Source organism: Daphnia pulicaria, chromosome 7 (assembly GCF_021234035.1).
Source record: "Daphnia pulicaria isolate SC F1-1A chromosome 7, SC_F0-13Bv2, whole genome shotgun sequence".
NCBI lineage: Eukaryota > Metazoa > Arthropoda > Branchiopoda > Diplostraca > Daphniidae > Daphnia > Daphnia pulicaria.
Genome location: NC_060919.1, coordinates 11,576,333 through 11,594,291, shown reverse-complemented (window position 1 = coordinate 11,594,291; position 17,959 = coordinate 11,576,333). Strand labels below are relative to the sequence as shown.

At 41.1% G+C, this 17,959-nt stretch overlaps 1 protein-coding gene and 1 long non-coding RNA gene across 2 annotated transcripts; one reads left to right on the top strand and one right to left on the bottom strand.

Moving 5' to 3' along the window:
* The first annotated feature begins 8,882 nt into the window (after window positions 1–8,882).
* Window positions 8,883–10,121, top strand: LOC124348721 (E3 SUMO-protein ligase ZBED1-like). Its single transcript, XM_046798995.1, has 5 exons — window positions 8,883–9,246; window positions 9,313–9,477; window positions 9,548–9,815; window positions 9,895–9,975; window positions 10,037–10,121. The coding sequence occupies exons 1-5, from the start codon at window positions 8,883–8,885 to the stop codon at window positions 10,119–10,121; spliced, it is 963 nt and encodes a 320-aa protein (XP_046654951.1).
* A 621-nt stretch (window positions 10,122–10,742) lies between these two features.
* On the bottom strand, window positions 10,743–11,163 carry LOC124349324. Its single transcript, XR_006920276.1, has 3 exons — window positions 11,096–11,163; window positions 10,943–11,029; window positions 10,743–10,882 (listed from the first exon to the last, which is right to left on the bottom strand). It is a non-coding gene; the product is annotated as an uncharacterized LOC124349324 (long non-coding RNA).
* Between the last annotated feature and the right edge of the window lie 6,796 nt (window positions 11,164–17,959).

Below are 17,959 nucleotides of genomic sequence, written 5' to 3'. Positions count from 1 at the left end.
TCCTGCTACATCTAATAAACAATATCTTACGTTTCATTACAAAGAATAGCATTATTTATTGTGATTTCCGCAGTTACTTAATTACAAGTTGCATCCAAAGCGAGTAAGATACGACCAATGGACATTAAAGTATTCTATATGAATACAAGGACGAAGCCCTACCATTTACGAGTTTTTCCGCCAGCAACATCTGCTTACTCTCCCTTGCCTCAACACACTGTTTAGCTACACTGGAAGAACAAACGGAAAAGTAGGTATCACACCTGTAAACCTGGAACGGTTAAAGATGCTATTTAAAACATTAACAAAAGAACACGAAATAATCATTATTAGTGTGGAACTTGACTAAATGGCGTGCAATCCGTTAATTCTTTGGATCCAATCACGACAACAGTTCGTCGGGGAAGTTGAATTTGGGGAAGTTTATGTTTCGTACGTAAAAATTGACGATGATGAATTAGATGAACTTCTATTACAATTGGAAAATGAAAAAGTTGACGAATGTTTTGGGGGAGGAGTTGACGCAGACGGAGGAAAGATTTACAACAATGCTGCCTTCATGCAGGACGATGAAAAACCAGATTACCAACCAACCGGCAGTTCTCGCAAATAGTGTTATTAACTTCTTCATGACGGGGTTGACGATTAAATTTTCCTCCATCGTAGGATCCTGGCCAGTCACAAAACTTACTGGTCGTCAATTGTTTTTTCTAACTATTCACGTTATCCGAACACTTGAAGAAATTGTATTTCAGGTTGGACGATTGGTCGCTGACAACACTAAAATCAACGAGTGTTTGTTTAAATTACTCCGTAAACCAGAAGATATGAAACCATTCCTAGTGACTCATCCAAGTGATGCTAATATGCAAGAAAACTGTTTTTATCTTACGATTACACACATGTAATAAAAAATGAAGAAAGAAATCAGCTCATTGATCGAAAGCTTACTTTAGATGGAGAACAAATTGATTTTAATCCAATTAAGTTGCTTTACAAAAAAAAACATTTAATGACAGCTTAGCAATATGTTGTTTCTTGTCAAGAAAGCATATAGCGCCAACTAATTATGAAAGAATGAAGGTGTGTTACGCGAGGGAAATATTTCGGCCGGAACTGACAGCAGCTCTTCGAACAATGCAAGACTTTAATCAAAGAGGATTTAAAAATGTTGAAAAAATGTGCGATTTCCTTGAGTACTTTTGGCGATGGTACAACTACCATGACATTTGTAATTTAACAAAAAGTACCTTTCAAAGGCTGGAAATTAAGAAACCATTTTCTGAAAAGATGACTCGTTGAAATACTAATATGCTAACGGAGTGGTTCAAATCTAAGAAAAATCCCTTGAAATGTTTCACAAAAAAAAACCTTGACGCTATAATATTTACATCGAACTTTACTGCCAATTGTATAAGACATCTTCTGCACAATGGAATTCAGTTTATTCTCACTCGCAGATTTTCGAACGATAACATTGAGTGCTTTCATGGTGCTGTTCGGCATTATTGTGGTAGTAACGATCATCTATCCATAGGACAATGCCTTAGTGCGATTGACAGAATGAACAGGACCCAACTTCCTCTCACTTCCATGCAGTGTAACACCCCTTTGCAAACAGAAAAAGTTCTTCAGAAAAATGATTCATTAATTCTAAAAGAGAGGAAGAAAAAGTCTACGAAACAGAGAACTATTAAATTTTTAATGAGTGCTGGAAATAAGACATATACGTATCAATTAATTGTTCTTTCAGACTATATATCCATCATTCCTGAAGCCTGTACATGTGTTTACTTATCCGGATACGGTATACACAAGTATGGACAACTTGAAGATTTCTGTATTGATTGCTACACCAAAATACACCAATCGCAAAATATTTGCGATTGATCAAGAAGCCTGGTGATATGTTTCACAAATTCTCGATGTTATTTTAATTTTCACATTTTATCTCATTTTCATATTATAGATAGGGGAGGATATAAATATCCCGGTCAAGCAATGGCCTCTAGAATGTGGACCATTCAGGGATTTTTCAATCGAGTGTTCAGAGGTATAAGGGATTGTTCAAATATTTTAAATAATCTCGTTGATTATGTTACACCCCTGTTAAGCTAATGTCCTGAATTAAAATGTTGTGATGATGGGAAGCATATTGAATTCTTGTGCATGTTTATTCTGAAAAAGTATTTCAGTGCGGTTCTCCGAACAGAGGAACGATGTAACATACGGAATGACCAAAAACCTATTGTTAACAACAAACCTGAGAAAAGAAAAGTCCTGAAACTTCAGAAACAAAAAGTGTGTATTTAAGGTTTTTTAACATTCACTTTACAGTTACAATCAATACAATGTATTTCATTCAACGTTCAAATCGCGTTTATGTACTGAAAATGGGTATAATGAATTGCTTGATTTCAATCAATTAAGTCTGTTAACAGATAAAGATCACTATCACAAATAAGTTTGCATATAGAAAAGAGTAGAGTTTGTTCTAAGAAAATTACAAACAACAAGAATAATCCTCATAGTGATTGAGAGGGCTAAAGTCTCGAGGGATTCCAATTAGTTAGTCTTGCTTGGCTTTCGTTCAGGTACGTGCAGATCAAAATCATGGAAGGCTTTGAACAGAGGAAGTTCATCAGCAACACTCTATTAGAAAACATAAAAGAATAAGTTTGTAGCAAGAAAAAAATGTATAGAAAGACACAATTTTACCTGTATGTTGGAGAATCCTTTTATCGAGGCATTCAAAGTAACAATTTCTGTTAGTGTGACTTTCTTGTACACTACTTTGATCCAAGTTAGGCAATGTTTTCGATGGAGATGGCTGAACACTTACATGCTGAACGATAAGATAAATTGAGTGAGAAAAATATGGTATGAATGTTTAACAATCATAAATGTAATTAGTAGTGAGATAGTCCTGAAGCATGTCCTTCTTTATCAACACCATTCCATTTTCCATTGTGTGTATGTGCTGGTATCTTTGGGTGTAGGGTTCATTTTCTCAGAGATTAGAAAAAGCATTTTACATACATACATTTACATACATTTTACATACATATAACAAAATTTTAAAAGTTAACAAACTAGGAACAGTGTTATAGTCAAACCTAGTGAGATAATCCAGAAGCAAGACATTCTTCCATTGCTTTTATATGCTGCTATGTTCCATTTCCACTTAAGGCGTGTTCCAGATGTTATATCTGCAGGCTCATTCTGTAAGCATATGAAAAGATTCATTTACAGAGTTGGTAACATTTTTAAAAGTACAAAATATACCAAGCGCAGTAAAATAATCCTAAACCACAGGATTGTGTATCATGGCCATGGCTATTTCTTTGACGATCTGATACATTGCTGTTTAATTCCTGCAAAGGTCTTCGCTGTGATAGAATTACAATTTTCTAAATAACAAAAACATGGTGAATTCATTCACAATTAATTATTATTGAGTGTAGTCTTTACCTGAGGATTTGACGATGGAAAAATGTTGGGAACTGAACCTTTGATTAAATTATGTTTTCCAGTTTTAGTTATTTGAAAATATTTCTTTTCAAAATGGTGACTACATATGCGCACATCCTCAAAACTGATATTCTTCAAATCCATTCCTGAATTATCTTTGAAAATTTTTTTAATCCATGTGTCAAGGAGATTTTCGTTACTTGGGAACCTATGCCAAGTAACTTCTGAGCTTTGTTGCCCATAAATTTTTCTAGCACAATTCAAGACAAAGCACTTAGTTCTGATTTTACTAATCGATATTCTAAAAGAAAAATTATAAAATAACGTAATTCTAAAAGGCAATGACACCATATTCTAACTAGGACTACGCTACGGCCACCAACAACGGAAGGAACTGAAAAGTTTGAAAAGAATCTGTGGAAAATGAAAACGTGATTGGTGAGCAACAAATCACAGACACGCACGTGATCTTGAGAAGGCAGGGCTTCTCGGTAACGGCGAGATAACCAGATGACTGGCTGTGATAAGAGAAGGCTATGCTTTGAGTATAAGGATATTCACCGCCTGTATCTTGATGACCGTATTCTTGAAGTGCTCTACAGCGCTGTGTGGCACCTCGTCTCATCATCTTGGAAGACAGCTCGCACCATCCTGGTGCAAAAAAAGGGACGAAAGAGGACAACGGCAACTTCCGCCCAATCACCCTCCTCTCTACCCTTTACAAGCTCTTTTCCAGCTCCATCGCCTCCGGGCTAACAACAGTGGAGGCTAACAACTCTTGGCTGTCGTTGGAGCAAAAGGGATTCCTTCTGGGTGTGCATGGGATCCAAGAACTCATTATGCTCTTTGAGTGCGCCATTGAGGAGGTGGGAGGCCAAACAAAAAAACGGAGCCTCACCATCTGATGGTTGGATTTAGCTAATGTGTTCGGATCTCCCCCACATGATTTTCTCTTACAGTTATTTCTCAGCCTTCTCTCCCGGAGACCCTCAGGGAAATCCTTATGAGCGTTTATTCCGGAAATATCTTCCAGTTTTTCGTCGGAAGTGTTCTGTCTCCATCCAGACAACATCTGGCGTACGCCAGTGAGACGGCCTGAGCTCAATTTTTTTTACCTAGCAACCAAGACTCTCATAAAGTCTGTATCTAAACAGGTTTTTTATGAGACATCAAGCCCAATGAGAAGCTGGCCCAAACCTATACAGGTTTAGAATCGACTGTAGTGGACTGGTGAAAGACTGACAAACGAGTCTAGTAAGACTTTGTACCACTCACTAGGACTACGTTTTTTTTGTTGTTGATTCCTGTTGATTTTTTTCGAGTTTGTTGTTGTTATTGGTACCGGAATTGTGGAAGAAACTTTACTGGACGCTGGATTGGGACTTAAGTGAAGATACTGAATACTACTGCTGGGGCAAGTGTCGTGACAAAAGGGAGGATAACTAGGAGAAGTGCATGGTGGAAAATAGGCTGTGGTGGCCTGGTTTTTTCATTTATTTTTGCTCTTGATTTTTGTGGTGTGTGATTGCTTCTTTGATATTGATGACTGGACTGGATTTTTTAAAATTGAAAAGGTACTTGAGGGAGAGCTTGACTTGGGACTTTGGATGACTGTTGGGTTGATGGTTGGCAGGAGTGAACGAGTCTAGTTTTTTGTGGAGGCAGAGTTTTTTTTTTTTTAATTTCTTTTCTGATAGAAAGTTGGGATCCATCAAGTGGACGGATATTCTTATTGGAGGATTTTGAATTAAATGAGCATGTTGACTGCTGAACACATGGTCCCTAAATGGTGAGTTGCGAGTTACTATTTCAATTTTTTTTTTCAGTGGGAAGAGTGTGGTAGGAGAATTCCACCCCGTCCGGTCTGGTTGCAGCCACACAACCGTAAAAAGTGCCTGGTTCCCTAGTCATAAGCAGTGGCGCACGTATGCGTAATTGTACAGAATGGTCCAAAAAAATCCGAACAACCTAAAAGCCACCTATCAGTCATGCGGGAACTATGTTAGGCTTTTTGGTCCTAATTTTGGGGGCTAAGAACAAAGCGAAAGGTGGGAAGAAGGAAAAATGAGTAATAGGCTCATTTAGCCACCGGTCATGCCTTTCCCAAAAAAAAAATCATGAATGAAACCAGACAGGCTGTCTGGAATTTCCTGCGGGTAAAAACGAATAACCGCGACGACAATTTGATTGTAAATTAAACAAGATTCCAATTTATGAAGATTCCGTGATTTGAACTCGGGACCTTAGGGGTCGCAGATAACTACCGTAACCACTATACCAACACAGACTTATTTAAACAGTTTTATTTTTAAAATAAAAATAAAACAAGAATTTCAATATTTAGTCTAATGCCCTTCAGCCTGACAACAGAAGTCTAAACGAGAGACCATTGAATCAGACAATCTCTCCAAGCATCCCAGTCATAGTCTAGTGGATACGGGGTTTTCTCCTAATCCTAAGGTTCCGAGTTCAAATCTCGGCATCTCCAAAAAATGGAATCTCGTTTTTCATTACTTCTTTAATTAAATGATGGGATAGGAAAATAATAGGAAACGATTAATAATCGCCAATGAAATGATTTCATTGACGTCACAACATTCGGTAAAAATTGACTTGCATGAAACGTGATTCAAAGCAACATTACGATAACTTTGAATTTTACCCGCTTTATGGTGCAGGATTTGGACAGCTTTTTCCTTTTCTTGTCACTTGTCGAAATATTGACGGTGAGCCTAGGGCCTAAGGCCTAAGGCTATTGCAATGCGGTTATTCGTTTTTACCCGCAAAGGAAATTCCAGACAGCCTGTCTGGTTTCATTCATGATTTTTTGGGGGAAAGGCATGACCGGTGGCTAAATGAGCCTATTACTCCTTTTTCCTTCTTCCCACCTTTCGCTTTGTTCCTAGCCCCCCCCCCCCAAATTAGTACTACAAGTGAAACATAGAGTTCCGCAATGTGGGTAGATGGCTTTCAAAATACAATCGGTGTTCGGATTTTTTTTGGACCATACTGTACTTCCTTCCCCTCGAATCGTTGCCGGTTAGCCAATTTTTCGCCAAATTTTCGAGTCTGATGGGGCGTTGGGTGGGAGAAGATTTTTTTTAATGCTGGGAAGCAAATGTTCCTTTTGATTAGGTAGGATGACAGAAGGTTGTTGATTTTTAGCTGATGTCTGGGGCTGATGTTGGCATCTAGGCCCAGGAGGGTGTGAGTGTTGAGAGGGATTTTTTCTTGGAGGAAGAAGGAGTAAATTTGTTGGCGGTGGACATTGTGGTGGAGGCATTCAATTAGGACATGGTTTTGGTTGTCAATTGCTGGGCATCCGAGGTGGCAGCTAGGATCTGCTTCAATGTTGATCCTGTAGGTAAAAGAATTTAAGTGGAATTGGCTTTAACGTAGGCGGTGAAGGCATGTTGGTGGCTCGGTCGTTAGATTGGCGCCACGGGATGATGCCTAGCTTATTTTTCATTTGAACGCTTGGTTTTTTGCATCGTCTTAGAGTGAGCAGGACAGATGACTCCCAACCAGTTTTTTGGATGGTTAGTTGTTCACCCGGGGACATTTCATTTTTGATGGTGTTTCCGGATGGGGATTGGGCCTCTTCGGATGCTAAGCGGTCCGCTTCTTCGTTTCCGGCAATTCCGGTGTGGCTAGGGATCCAGTACAGTGTGGCAATTGTTCCGCTAGATTTTAGACAGCCCAGTAGATTTCTGATTTCTCCAACGCACCTGTTTTTGGGGGGATCGGACGAAATTATGGCTTTGATTGAGGCGCTTGAGTCGGAAAAGATGTGGGTGCTTGGGGTGGGGGGTCTTAGGTGTAGATAGTAGTAAGGGCTTGTTTGATACCGTGAAGTTCGGCGGAGAAGACGCTGGAGCCGCGAGAGAGGCACCATGAGCCAGAGGAGTTAGTTTCGGGGATGAAGAAAGCGCATGATGTGGTGGCAGAATTTTCGAATAACGAACCGTCCGTGTAGACCGTGATGTCTTGTGCCGTGATTTTGGATTTCATTGCTTCGAAGAGTACTTCGACGGCGTCTTGATTTGTTGAGGCTTCGTTCTTCCGCATAGGGAACCATTTAACCCTTAATAGGGGAGGGCTCCATGGGGGAGCTAGCTTGTTTAATTGGTCTATGATGCCTGCAGGGAGTTTGAATAGGTATATGTTTGCCAATCTGGTTATATCGCAAGAAAGCTTGAGGCTGGGGCAGCATCTCGGGGGCCACTGTTCAGTGGAAAGGAATAGGTTCTTGGCCGTTTGGTAGGTCAGATTCCCTGGGTGGTGGCTGAGGTTGATAAGGAACCTTGTACTTAGCTAGGATCTTCTGTCAGCGAGGGGTTCTGTTCCTGTCTCTGCGTAGAGAACTTCTTTTGACGTGGATGGCTTGGAACCGAGTATTAGCCTGAGAATGGAGCGTGATGCTACGCCAATTTTGAGTAGATTGGAGTTGCAGGCGGAGTCGTAGATTGGGAGACCGTAGTCGATGCAGCTGCGGACAAGGCTCTTGTAGAGGTTGGCTCGGGATGCGTGGGGCGTAGGTTGATTTGGTGTAGTGTCGGCGATAATCTAACTTCAATGTAGATATATAGATATCTATATATATTTCTCTAGATAATCGATATTTACAGATATATCTAGTATCTAACCATAGCTCAGCTGTTTGTTACTTTTTCATAAAAATGTATAGGCTACCGGTAGATGATGTTCGCAAATAAAAATTAAAAACGTTACGCCGCTACATCATGTACCTGAATTACGTCACAGAGTGGGATTCTTTTTATTCAAACTCGTTATTGGAAAATGTCAGAAACCAAAAAAGGAAGAAGTCCCGTTTGAGACCATTTTGAAAAAGTGGAATCGTTAGGTGCTAAAAAGTGTAGATGTTTGCATTGCGAAGCCATTTTAGGATTTTGTGAAAATACCACGAATAACATGCTGTCACATCTTTCGAACCACCATCAAGATATTTAATTGCAAGTTCAGCCTAAACTGCAAAAGTTTCTACCAAAATCTGCCCCAACGCCGAAACGACCAAGATTATTGGACGAGAATGGGAACGAAACGGAAGGTAAAATATTAAGACAATGAGAGCTTTAAGTTCTGAATTTCCATGATTGTTGTTAAACAGCATGTGCGAATAAGGTGGATGTGGAAATACATGATGTTGGTTCGTCATCCACAACGATGGACACTGATGCTCCAACTTCGAGTGAAAGGGAGAATGGTTCAACCCAAGCATCTTCTTCTTCAAGTTCCTCACAATCGAGTTATAACTTTAACCAGGTTAAGCGTGTGTGTTTGCACAATTTATATGGCTTTTTTCCGGCCGTGGGAAATTTCTGCCTTATCCTCGCAACAGCGAAAAAATGAAAAATTTTCTACGTCAATTGATGCTCGTTATTGTGAGAGGAATGTATCGCATTTTACTTGTCGACAATCCCTTTTTCATCGCGTGTGTACGCTATTTGGATCCTAGGATCACTTTACCGTGTCGAAGTACCATCACTCATAAACATTTGCCGGAAAAGTACAACGAAGCAGTCAATAAATTAAAAGAAGAACTTGTTCTGATTCGATGGGTGGCTCTCACTACCGATGGATGGACTTGCAGTTATAATCGCCACTATACTACTGTGACCGTTCACTACATTAATTCGGAGATGAAAATGATATCCCGAGTGTTGACTAATGAACACATGGAAGAGTCCTGTACAAGTGAAAACTTTGCCAACAAGTTGAAAGAAATAGCAGATAATTGGTATATTTTCAATAAAGGTTACCATAAGGATAACCTAACTTATACATTCGCCACATTTATTAAGTTTTCCTGATTTTATACAGTTTTTGCTGTGGTAACTGACAACTCTTTTAATGTCGTTGGTGCCATAAAAAAACTACTAACAAGCTCACCGAACTGTGCTGGTTGGCGTCACGTTCATTGCTTTGCGCACACGCTCAGCTTGATTGTAAAAGAAAGAACTCCCGAATTTTTGGCTATTCTCTTACGTGCGAGAGCAATCGTAACATTTTTCTATCACACTCACAAAGCAACGGCTAAACTGATCTTTATGTAAAGACCGAACTATTAAGGTCTTAGCACAAGATGTGGCGACGAGATCGAATTCTACGTTCATAATGATTCGTTCGCTGATTGATCTTAAAGACTTCGTTCAAGATACGTTGCGTTCCTCCGTCATTGATCGACGTGATTTAGATTTAAATGAGTTTGAATGGGAAATACTAGCCAACGCGGTTGAAATGTTAAAGCCGTTTGATGAATTAACGAAGGATCTATCTTCACAAATTACCCGAGTATTTCCAAAGTCATTCCTTCAACTGTTTTGGTAACAAAATGGCTGAATAATATCAACAAAAACATCTACGTTGACTGCCTTAAACAACTTACAACATTTCAATTACAAGGCTTAAAGAAAGGTTTGAAGATAGTCAGAAAACGTGCACGCATTCAACTCCTCACTTAATTGCCACATATCTGAATCCCAGGTACGAAAGCAAACTCCTATTGCCTCGTTATTTTAATCTAACATGTTAACTTACTACACAGATTTAAGAAACTGGATCTCTATTTCAGTAGTGGGGTTTCCAGTGAGGCCGAGAAAAGAACAGAAAACCACATCGTTTTCAGTTAAGAGGAAAAAGTCAAAACAGTCAGCAAATGGCAGCTAAATCTATGCAACCAAACAAGTCTTCAATCTGGGAAGGACATAATGAAGCTTTCGCCACTTCAAACGCCAACATTACTCCCAAGAACCAAACCGAGAAGCCAACAGAATAATTATGACGAAAAAGTATAACATCTTACCCCTTCAGCCACACAACTCGGACCCTCTACTGTTTTTGAAAACTAAAAGAGACGAAGGTCAGTTTTGGCCATTGATAAAAGTGGTCGCCAAGTTTCAATGCATACCAGCTACATCAGTTCTATGTGAACAATTTTTTTTCTGCTGGGGAACTAGTTTCTGAGGAAAGAAACAGAACGACTCTCTCCTGACAATGTTAACATGTTGCTGTTTTTGAACAAAAATGCATATGAATATTAATACGACTTGCTTCCATGTGGCAGAAAAAAGTGTTTGTTACCTGCTACAATGATATAAATGCTCAAAACATCCAATTCAGGTTGTCTAAATCATTCGTCCTTCGTAACCTGGCCCAGAAATCAAAACTGGGTAAAGAATGAATGTAATAAATTAAGAAACTCAGGCTTTAATCAATCAACATTGAGTCGTTTATCTATTTGTACATTTTAATTTGCATGTCTCATTTCATAAAAACAATTAATATATTAACACTGATGTCTTCGATCTAAAACTGACTTAGGTGTTGAGAACCAACACACCTGAAAGTTTACGCAGAATCTTTTCCCATCTCTACTACTGACTTCATTGACCTGGAAAAAGAAATACTAATATCAACATAGTGTAGTTGGCCATTCTTGTAAAAATATTACCTTGGTCATATTCATGGGTATTTCTTTAACATTCAGACAAGAAGTGGAAACGTATGTTTAAATGCCAAATGGGTTTAAAATATTTTCCTGCAATTGTAATAAGACTGAATTTCAGCAGAAATTACGGAAGATTTCAGTTATTCTATTACTCACCTCGAATACGTACACCAATAAGCAAAAGACATCACAGGAAAAGTAAACAAACATGATAACAAGCAGACGTGATCGTTTGCATTGCGTTTGTTTAAAAAATTTTTAGATATTAGATTCAATATTCATATATCGATTAATATCTACTTAAAATATCGATAGTCAGTATGTAACCAATGTTAGATTATCGCCGACACTATTTTGGTGATGATGGAAAAGGCGTTTTTGAGGCGAGTGTATTTGTTGGCTACCATTTGGGTGTGGTCTTTCCAAAGTAGTTTGGAGTCTAGGATCAATCCAAGGAATTTGATCTTAGGAGTGTTTGGAATGCGGTGGCCGTCCAGAAAAAGCAGGGGGTTATCGCCTGATTTGTACTGTCTGGTGAAGGAAATAACTGCGGATTTGGATGCCGAGAATTTGAACTTCCATTTTCGACCCCATTTCGACACTTTGTCGATATAGGGTTGGAGGATGGGTTCCGAGTCGATGGAGCGTTTGGCTTGGGCATAAATCGTGACGTCGTCAGCAAACAGGAGGCAGTTGGTGTTTGCTGGGGGTGATGGGAAGTCGTGGAGCATGATGTTGAAAAGTAGTGGACTGACGACTGCAACTTGGGGTACTCCATTGTCTATTTTTCTTGAGTTCAACGTGTGGCCGCCCAGTCGAATGGCAATGGATCGTTCGCAGAGGAAAGTTGAGAGCCAGCCAAGGCAGTTCCCGTGGATGCCTATTTTCTCTAGTTTGTACAGGAGCCCGCGCGTCCGTACGGTGTCATAGGCTTTGTTGGTATCTAGGAATACGGCAACGTGGGCTTGTTTTTCTTTGAATCTTTTCTTTATATCGTGTTCGATTTTGAACAGGTGATCGGAGGTGCAGTGGTTTTTTTCTAAATCCTGTTTGTTCTGGGCCGATAATGCTTTTTGATTCCAAGAACCAGGTGATGCGCGTTGTAACGATTCTCTCGAAGACTTTGTTCAGGCATGAGGTAAGGCTTATCGACCGGTAAGAGCTGGCTGAGTCAGCTGGTTTGCCAGTTTTTAGGAGAGGGACAACAATGGCTAATTTCCAGGCTTCGGATACGGATTAGTTTGTGTAGAAGGTGTTGAATAGGTGTAGCACGTTCTGTTTGTTCGTGAATGATAGGTGGCGGCCCTTTTCTTGGATGATAATGGTGAGCGGCACCTTCTTTCTCTGCTTGTTTCACTTTCTTCACCGCGGAATCGCTGGCTGAATTCCACCATGGGCGGCGTGGTTGTTTTGGAGGGAGGGTCAGCTGGGCCGGTTTCTTGAAGATCATGTCGCTTGCGACGGTGATTGAGTCATGAAGCATCGAATAGTTGTTGGGGGGCCGTTAGACTTTTGAAGGATTTTGAGTCGAGTCGATATAGGGCAGATGGTCGCTTCCTGAGAAAGGGCCTATGGAGGAGGTTGCGTTTAGGGCGAGACGAGATAAGGAGATGATGAGGCCTATGGTAGAAGGTTTTCCGGATGATGGGTTGATCCTGGTGCCTGGATCTTTTGGAGTGACAATGGCTGCATCTGGGTCGTCGGTTATTACGGTGCAAATGGATTTGCCCGCATTTTTGTCGGTAGCGTTGGACTCCCATTGGCTGTGATGGGCGTTGAAATCGCCTGCTATAATGATACTGGGGGAGTAAACAAAAGATTTAGTTCTTCTGGGGAGCAGCCGCCTCTAGGGAAATAAACTGATAAACAGTTGACTGGACCCGATTTGGTGGCAATCTGGGCACCGGTTACTTCAAGGGTGCTAGTTGGAAAGGGAGGGGTGGCGTGGGCTTGTAAAGATTTTTTAACTAAGAGGGCTATGCTTCCTCCACGGCGTGAGCTTCTGTCTTTCTTGAAGATGTGGTAGGAGGCGAACTTGACAGTGAAACAGGGGTTCCCGAAAGTTTCACTTATTGGAAAACTAAGTCGGGGTCTTCTTGGTTGAGTAATGATCGGAATTCTTCGAGTCTTGCTTTCGTCAGGCCTCTTGAATTCCACTGCATACATTTGAGGTTCTTAATAATTGATTTGCGTCATCTTGGTCCCAACAAGGGCTTTCGAGGACGAGGTACCTGCTGCCGAGGGGGTGGTTTTTCTGTGTCACAGAGTGCCGGCTTGCGTAGTTGGGGCTAGGGGGCTTTGAGGAAAGATTAGCGTTGTGGGGATTGAGTTGGGGGAGTTTTGAGGGACGATGGCGTTGGCAAGAGAGCTGATTAGTAGTTCTAATTTATCGAAGCTGGATTGGGAGGATGCGTTTGCTCAAAGTTGGCTTTCGAAACTGTCGAATCTGGTGTCGATGTGGGAGATTTTTTCTTTAGTTGCAGCTTTTCTTTAGAGTTACGCCATGAGGTTTTTGATCGACTGGCTCATGCTTGGGATGATGGTGTCTTTGACGTTTTTCAGTTCGGCTTGAAGGGCTGCTATTTGGGGGTTTATGCTTTCTGGGGGGGGGGGGGGGGGGGACAGTTGGGGGGGGGGGGTGGCTGGCGCTGGTGCAGAGGAGGCTCGTTGGGCGGATTGAACTGCTCTGCTGTAGAGTCTGCTGAGTTGCGAGCGAGCTTCTTGGATGTATATACCTTTGATTGTGGCTGTTTTTAGGCTGGCCTTCATTTCCTGGAATGTGGGGCAGGAGTCGTTATCTGACTTGTGAGATGGGCTGCGACAGTTTACACAGCAAGTGTTGCAGGCCAGGCCTGTAGGGTGGGATTTCCCGCATTTTTTTTAGCAATGGGTACTCGAGCGCATCTGGTGGTGGAGTGGCCAAGTTGCCAGCAGTTTTTGCACCTGAAGGGGCTTGGGAGTTATTTTTGACACGGTGGCTCATGGCTGTTATTTTTACCCTGACGGGGAGTGGGGTGGAAAAGGTTAGAATTACGTTTTCGCAGAAAATTTCAGGGTGCCTTTTAATTGGGAGTCTTTTCACGTGGATGACGTTTTGATCGGCCAGGGCAGCGAGGATTTCTTCTTCCTTGTCGGGGATTGGTACTCCTAAAATGACACCCTTGAATGAGGGGTTGGCTGTTACTGGGAGGGAGCATGAGATAATTCTGCCGGCTACTTCGGAAAGATTAAGGAGTTTGTCCTGTTGCTCTTGGGACGAGGGGAAGGCGAAGAGTTCGCCTCCATGCATCACCTCGGAATAACGGACTTCTCCTACCAGTACTTTGAGGGCTAGGTGAAAAGTGTCGTGTTCTCCCAGGGACATAGCTTTAAATTTAGTTCTACTGTCAGTTAAGTTAATTATCACAGGTGTGATTTAAGGGAGTCTGGGGGGAGTATTTCGAGATCCTAAGGCGGAGAAGTCCGCGGGGCGACCCAAAAAGTGTCTTTTGTGGGGAGGGCTATTGCCAAATTCAAAGACCCTGTTATGCATGGTTTGGAGGTAGGGTTTGGTACTTGTGGCTGTTTGCTGTAGGCTAGGGGTGTACGGCTGTTGTAAATTAGCGCCAGATTAATTGTTGACACTTGAATCGGTAGCGATGAGAGTCTGGTTGCCACCGTGATTTGGCTTGAACTCCTTGAAACTCAATTCTCAAAGGTAAATTCTCTACCAGTTGAGATGTTAAAGTTACGATTGAATAACTTTAACCGTGTGTGGCGCCGCTCACTTGGTTGTCAAGAAATTAAAAATAATTGGGGGGGGGGGGGTGTTTGAATTTTTAAGGGATTTAACGCAAGGTCAATGCACAAAATGTACAAGACATTTAATGAAATCAGTTTTTATGGTTCAAGACGCAATGTCAATGGACCATATATGCAAGACCTTTTAACGAAATCAGTTTACTTGGTTTTTAGGGTTGGAAACGCAGGTTCGATGCACAAAATGTGCGGGAGGCTCAAAGTCATCTATGCATCGAATTAGTTTTAAGTTTTACAATAGGCTTACTGACACGAGAGTTATGTGGGAACACGCGAAACGATTGTATTCCAGTTTGCCACAATTAAGAGAAAGCTTTCAGTTTCATGCACACTGACGAATGTAAAGGGTTAGGAGAGATGGTTGCCAGCCATCCCAACTAGAAAGAAAAAGAGTTGGAAGTTCGGAAGTTGACAAGGGTTTCGGTTATTTACACCGACGAAAAGAGTCGAAAAGTGACCAAAAAGCTGGCTGCCGGCAAACACGATCGACACCATGACAGAGTAAAGATTAACAGAATTTGAGTCAAAATGGAGAAAAAGTGGACGGGAACAAAGGGATAAAATTAGGGCTTTGTCTTAATGACGTTGACAAACTTTGTGGAAATAAGCTTGGCCAACATCCATCTCGAACGGCCATGCAGCACATCTTGATCCTTACCTCCTCCCGTGACTGCCATATTTCCCTTTTGCAATCGAGCGTGAAAGGACAAGAGATAACTATCGAACAGTGCTTCTTCCGACCTAACCTTGGCGTTTCGATACCTATTCCATTCTATGTTCCACTACGTTTTCGTAATTTGAGGATTTGTTTTCTTGCTATAATATTTGAACGGAAGGGAGAGCATCTTCTGATGCTCTCTCACGGGTGCTCACGGGTGGTGCAGTGGCGGTGGTGTACTGAGCTAGAGGTGTACAGTCTTATACACCCCTAGTTGAGAAATCCGACGCGCGGTGATTTAGTGATAGCGTTTAATACAAAGTACAGTGAATTCAAAGGCAGTATTTAAATTCCATGAAAGTAATTCCCAAGATATTTTTTAAAGTTAACGCGGGTTTCTGTCTTTATTCAATCACCCACTCACATCGAACTTACAAAAAAGCGAAAAACGAACAAAAAAAATCCCAACTTGCTGACTTACATCTTCAGCCAAACCTTTAACGATCTGGGATCATGGACAACCTCGATATGATGGCCATATGGATTTTTTCAGGTTACGAACAACCACGAAACGCCAGCACACGAACCTCGCCACGCGAATTCAAGGGCTGATCAGCATGCGAACGTCGTGGCGAAGTCGAAATATTGTCGGCAACTCTCGCAGATGCGCTGGAGCGTATCACCACAGTTAAAAATCAATACGTTAAAGTTAGTTAGTTAAATCATAGTTAAATAAATACGGGGTGGACTCGACGAAGAAGAGCAAGCAGCCGCGGAAACCCATATTCAAGAAGTAGCTGACTAAAGTGAGCAAGCGCAGCTTGCCATTCGAATTTACTCCTCAGCTGTGGCAAACAGAACAGCTTGGAATGTCGCTAACTTGGACGCTGGCCGCGTTCTGCAACCAATTTCACAAGCCATAGCAATTGCAGAAGATATGCCCGAAAACGAAGTCGTCAACCAGAACCCCATGGTCTCGGGACTTGCGAAGAGTCGCGATCATGAAGACGATATAGGGGATGCGATATAGGCCAGCTGCTCGTAAGATCACCGCTGTTATTTTCGTAATATCATCGCGTAATAAAACCCTACTATTGGCGCAAAAGTTTCGGGCTGGAGAAAAATATGGCTGGAACGCCTCTGACGAAGCCAACCAGGCGAAACGGCAGAGAATCGAGCTCAAGTTCGAACTCGAAGGAAAGGGTAGAGCGTTCTCGCAAGATGGATGATGTGCTCCGTCAAAGTGAAAGAGAAGAAGAGGATCTCAAAATGACTATCAAATGTGATAATATTCTGGCTGGTGCGTTGCCGTAAGCCCCATGCTAAATAAATAACGCCAAGGGGGAACGTCATATATCCCAACGAACAATCATCTCTAACGCCACAGTCTAGTGAAAGAACAACAACATTCTCCCCACCCTACGTGTTTAGTCAATTCAACGGGGACCCGCGAAAATGGCAGAGATTTGCCCACGGCATTCACACTACCGTTCGCGACGCAAACATTTCTGACTCATAAAAGCTCCGTGGTCTGCAAGACAGCAAAATGGATGACATCCGCAAGAGAATCGGCCTCATTTTCAACGGGTCGTACGCGTTTGAAAACGCATGGAAGGAATTAGTACAAGTATTGAAATTCAGGTTTAATGCACATATTCAACACTTACTTCAGATCCAGCCGTTCAAAGACGGATATTTCAATACGCTCTTCAGTCTTGCCGCAGACCTCCGAGATGCTGTATCAAGGGTCCCAGATGAGCACTTAAAGAATTTTACGTATTCTACTGTCATTAGGGGAGACTGGAGTAAGCCAAGCCAAGAGTAAGTAGGTTTTCGTTTTCCCCCAATATCTCCCAATTTAATCACCTTATTTTATTTTTTTTACATTTTTTTTTTTGTATTTAACATGTAAAGGTTTCCCCCATATTTTTTTTTAAATTCTAGAGTAAAACGTTTAGGTAAGTTAACCATTTACCGTTAGGAAACGGCTAAAGTTTTCAAAAATTTGTGGGAGGTGCCTATTTTGAGGGGTAAGTGAGGACACTAGGGTGGGTGGGGTGGGACGTTTGCTTTATCAGCCTTAAAATTTGTTTTAAAAAAAATATAAATTGAAATCGTATTTCCCTGTATCGATTCTATATGTTTGTAAAAAAAATTATGAAATATCGTGTAAATTGAGATTTACATTTTATGAAAAAAATAGCTTAGCAACGCCCGATTTGAGGGCGGGGCTCCCTGGCTATGTCATTTGCAGTAAAATTTGCTTTCCCAAATTCCCGATTACCTCTCTTTTTTCAAAATGTCCATATTTCCTAAAATAATGGGTCTAAAATTCCAATTTTTTTTATAAAGAAATGAACAAAGTTTCTTTCCATGTGAATATAGTATGTATTTTTTTGAATTTTTACCGTAATACCTTTTATGGCGGCGAAAAAATTTGACATCGAAAAGCCGTTTTTTTATTTTGTCAATAACTCCTACAGTTATTGTCAAAAACACACCAAACATCAACCCCGATTAGATAACATGTTTTTACATGTAACACTAAAAAATCTTTTAAATTG

Bases quoted from the DNA above. Each gene is read 5' to 3' on its own strand.
- LOC124348721 (XM_046798995.1), top strand. From the start codon at position 8,883: ATGTATCGCATTTTACTTGTCGACAATCCCTTTTTCATCGCGTGTGTA. The intron at 9,247-9,312 runs GTTACCATAAGG...GATTTTATACAG, and splicing joins TTGGTATATTTTCAATAAAG to TTTTTGCTGTGGTAACTGAC. The intron at 9,816-9,894 runs GTAACAAAATGG...TTCAATTACAAG, and splicing joins TCATTCCTTCAACTGTTTTG to GCTTAAAGAAAGGTTTGAAG.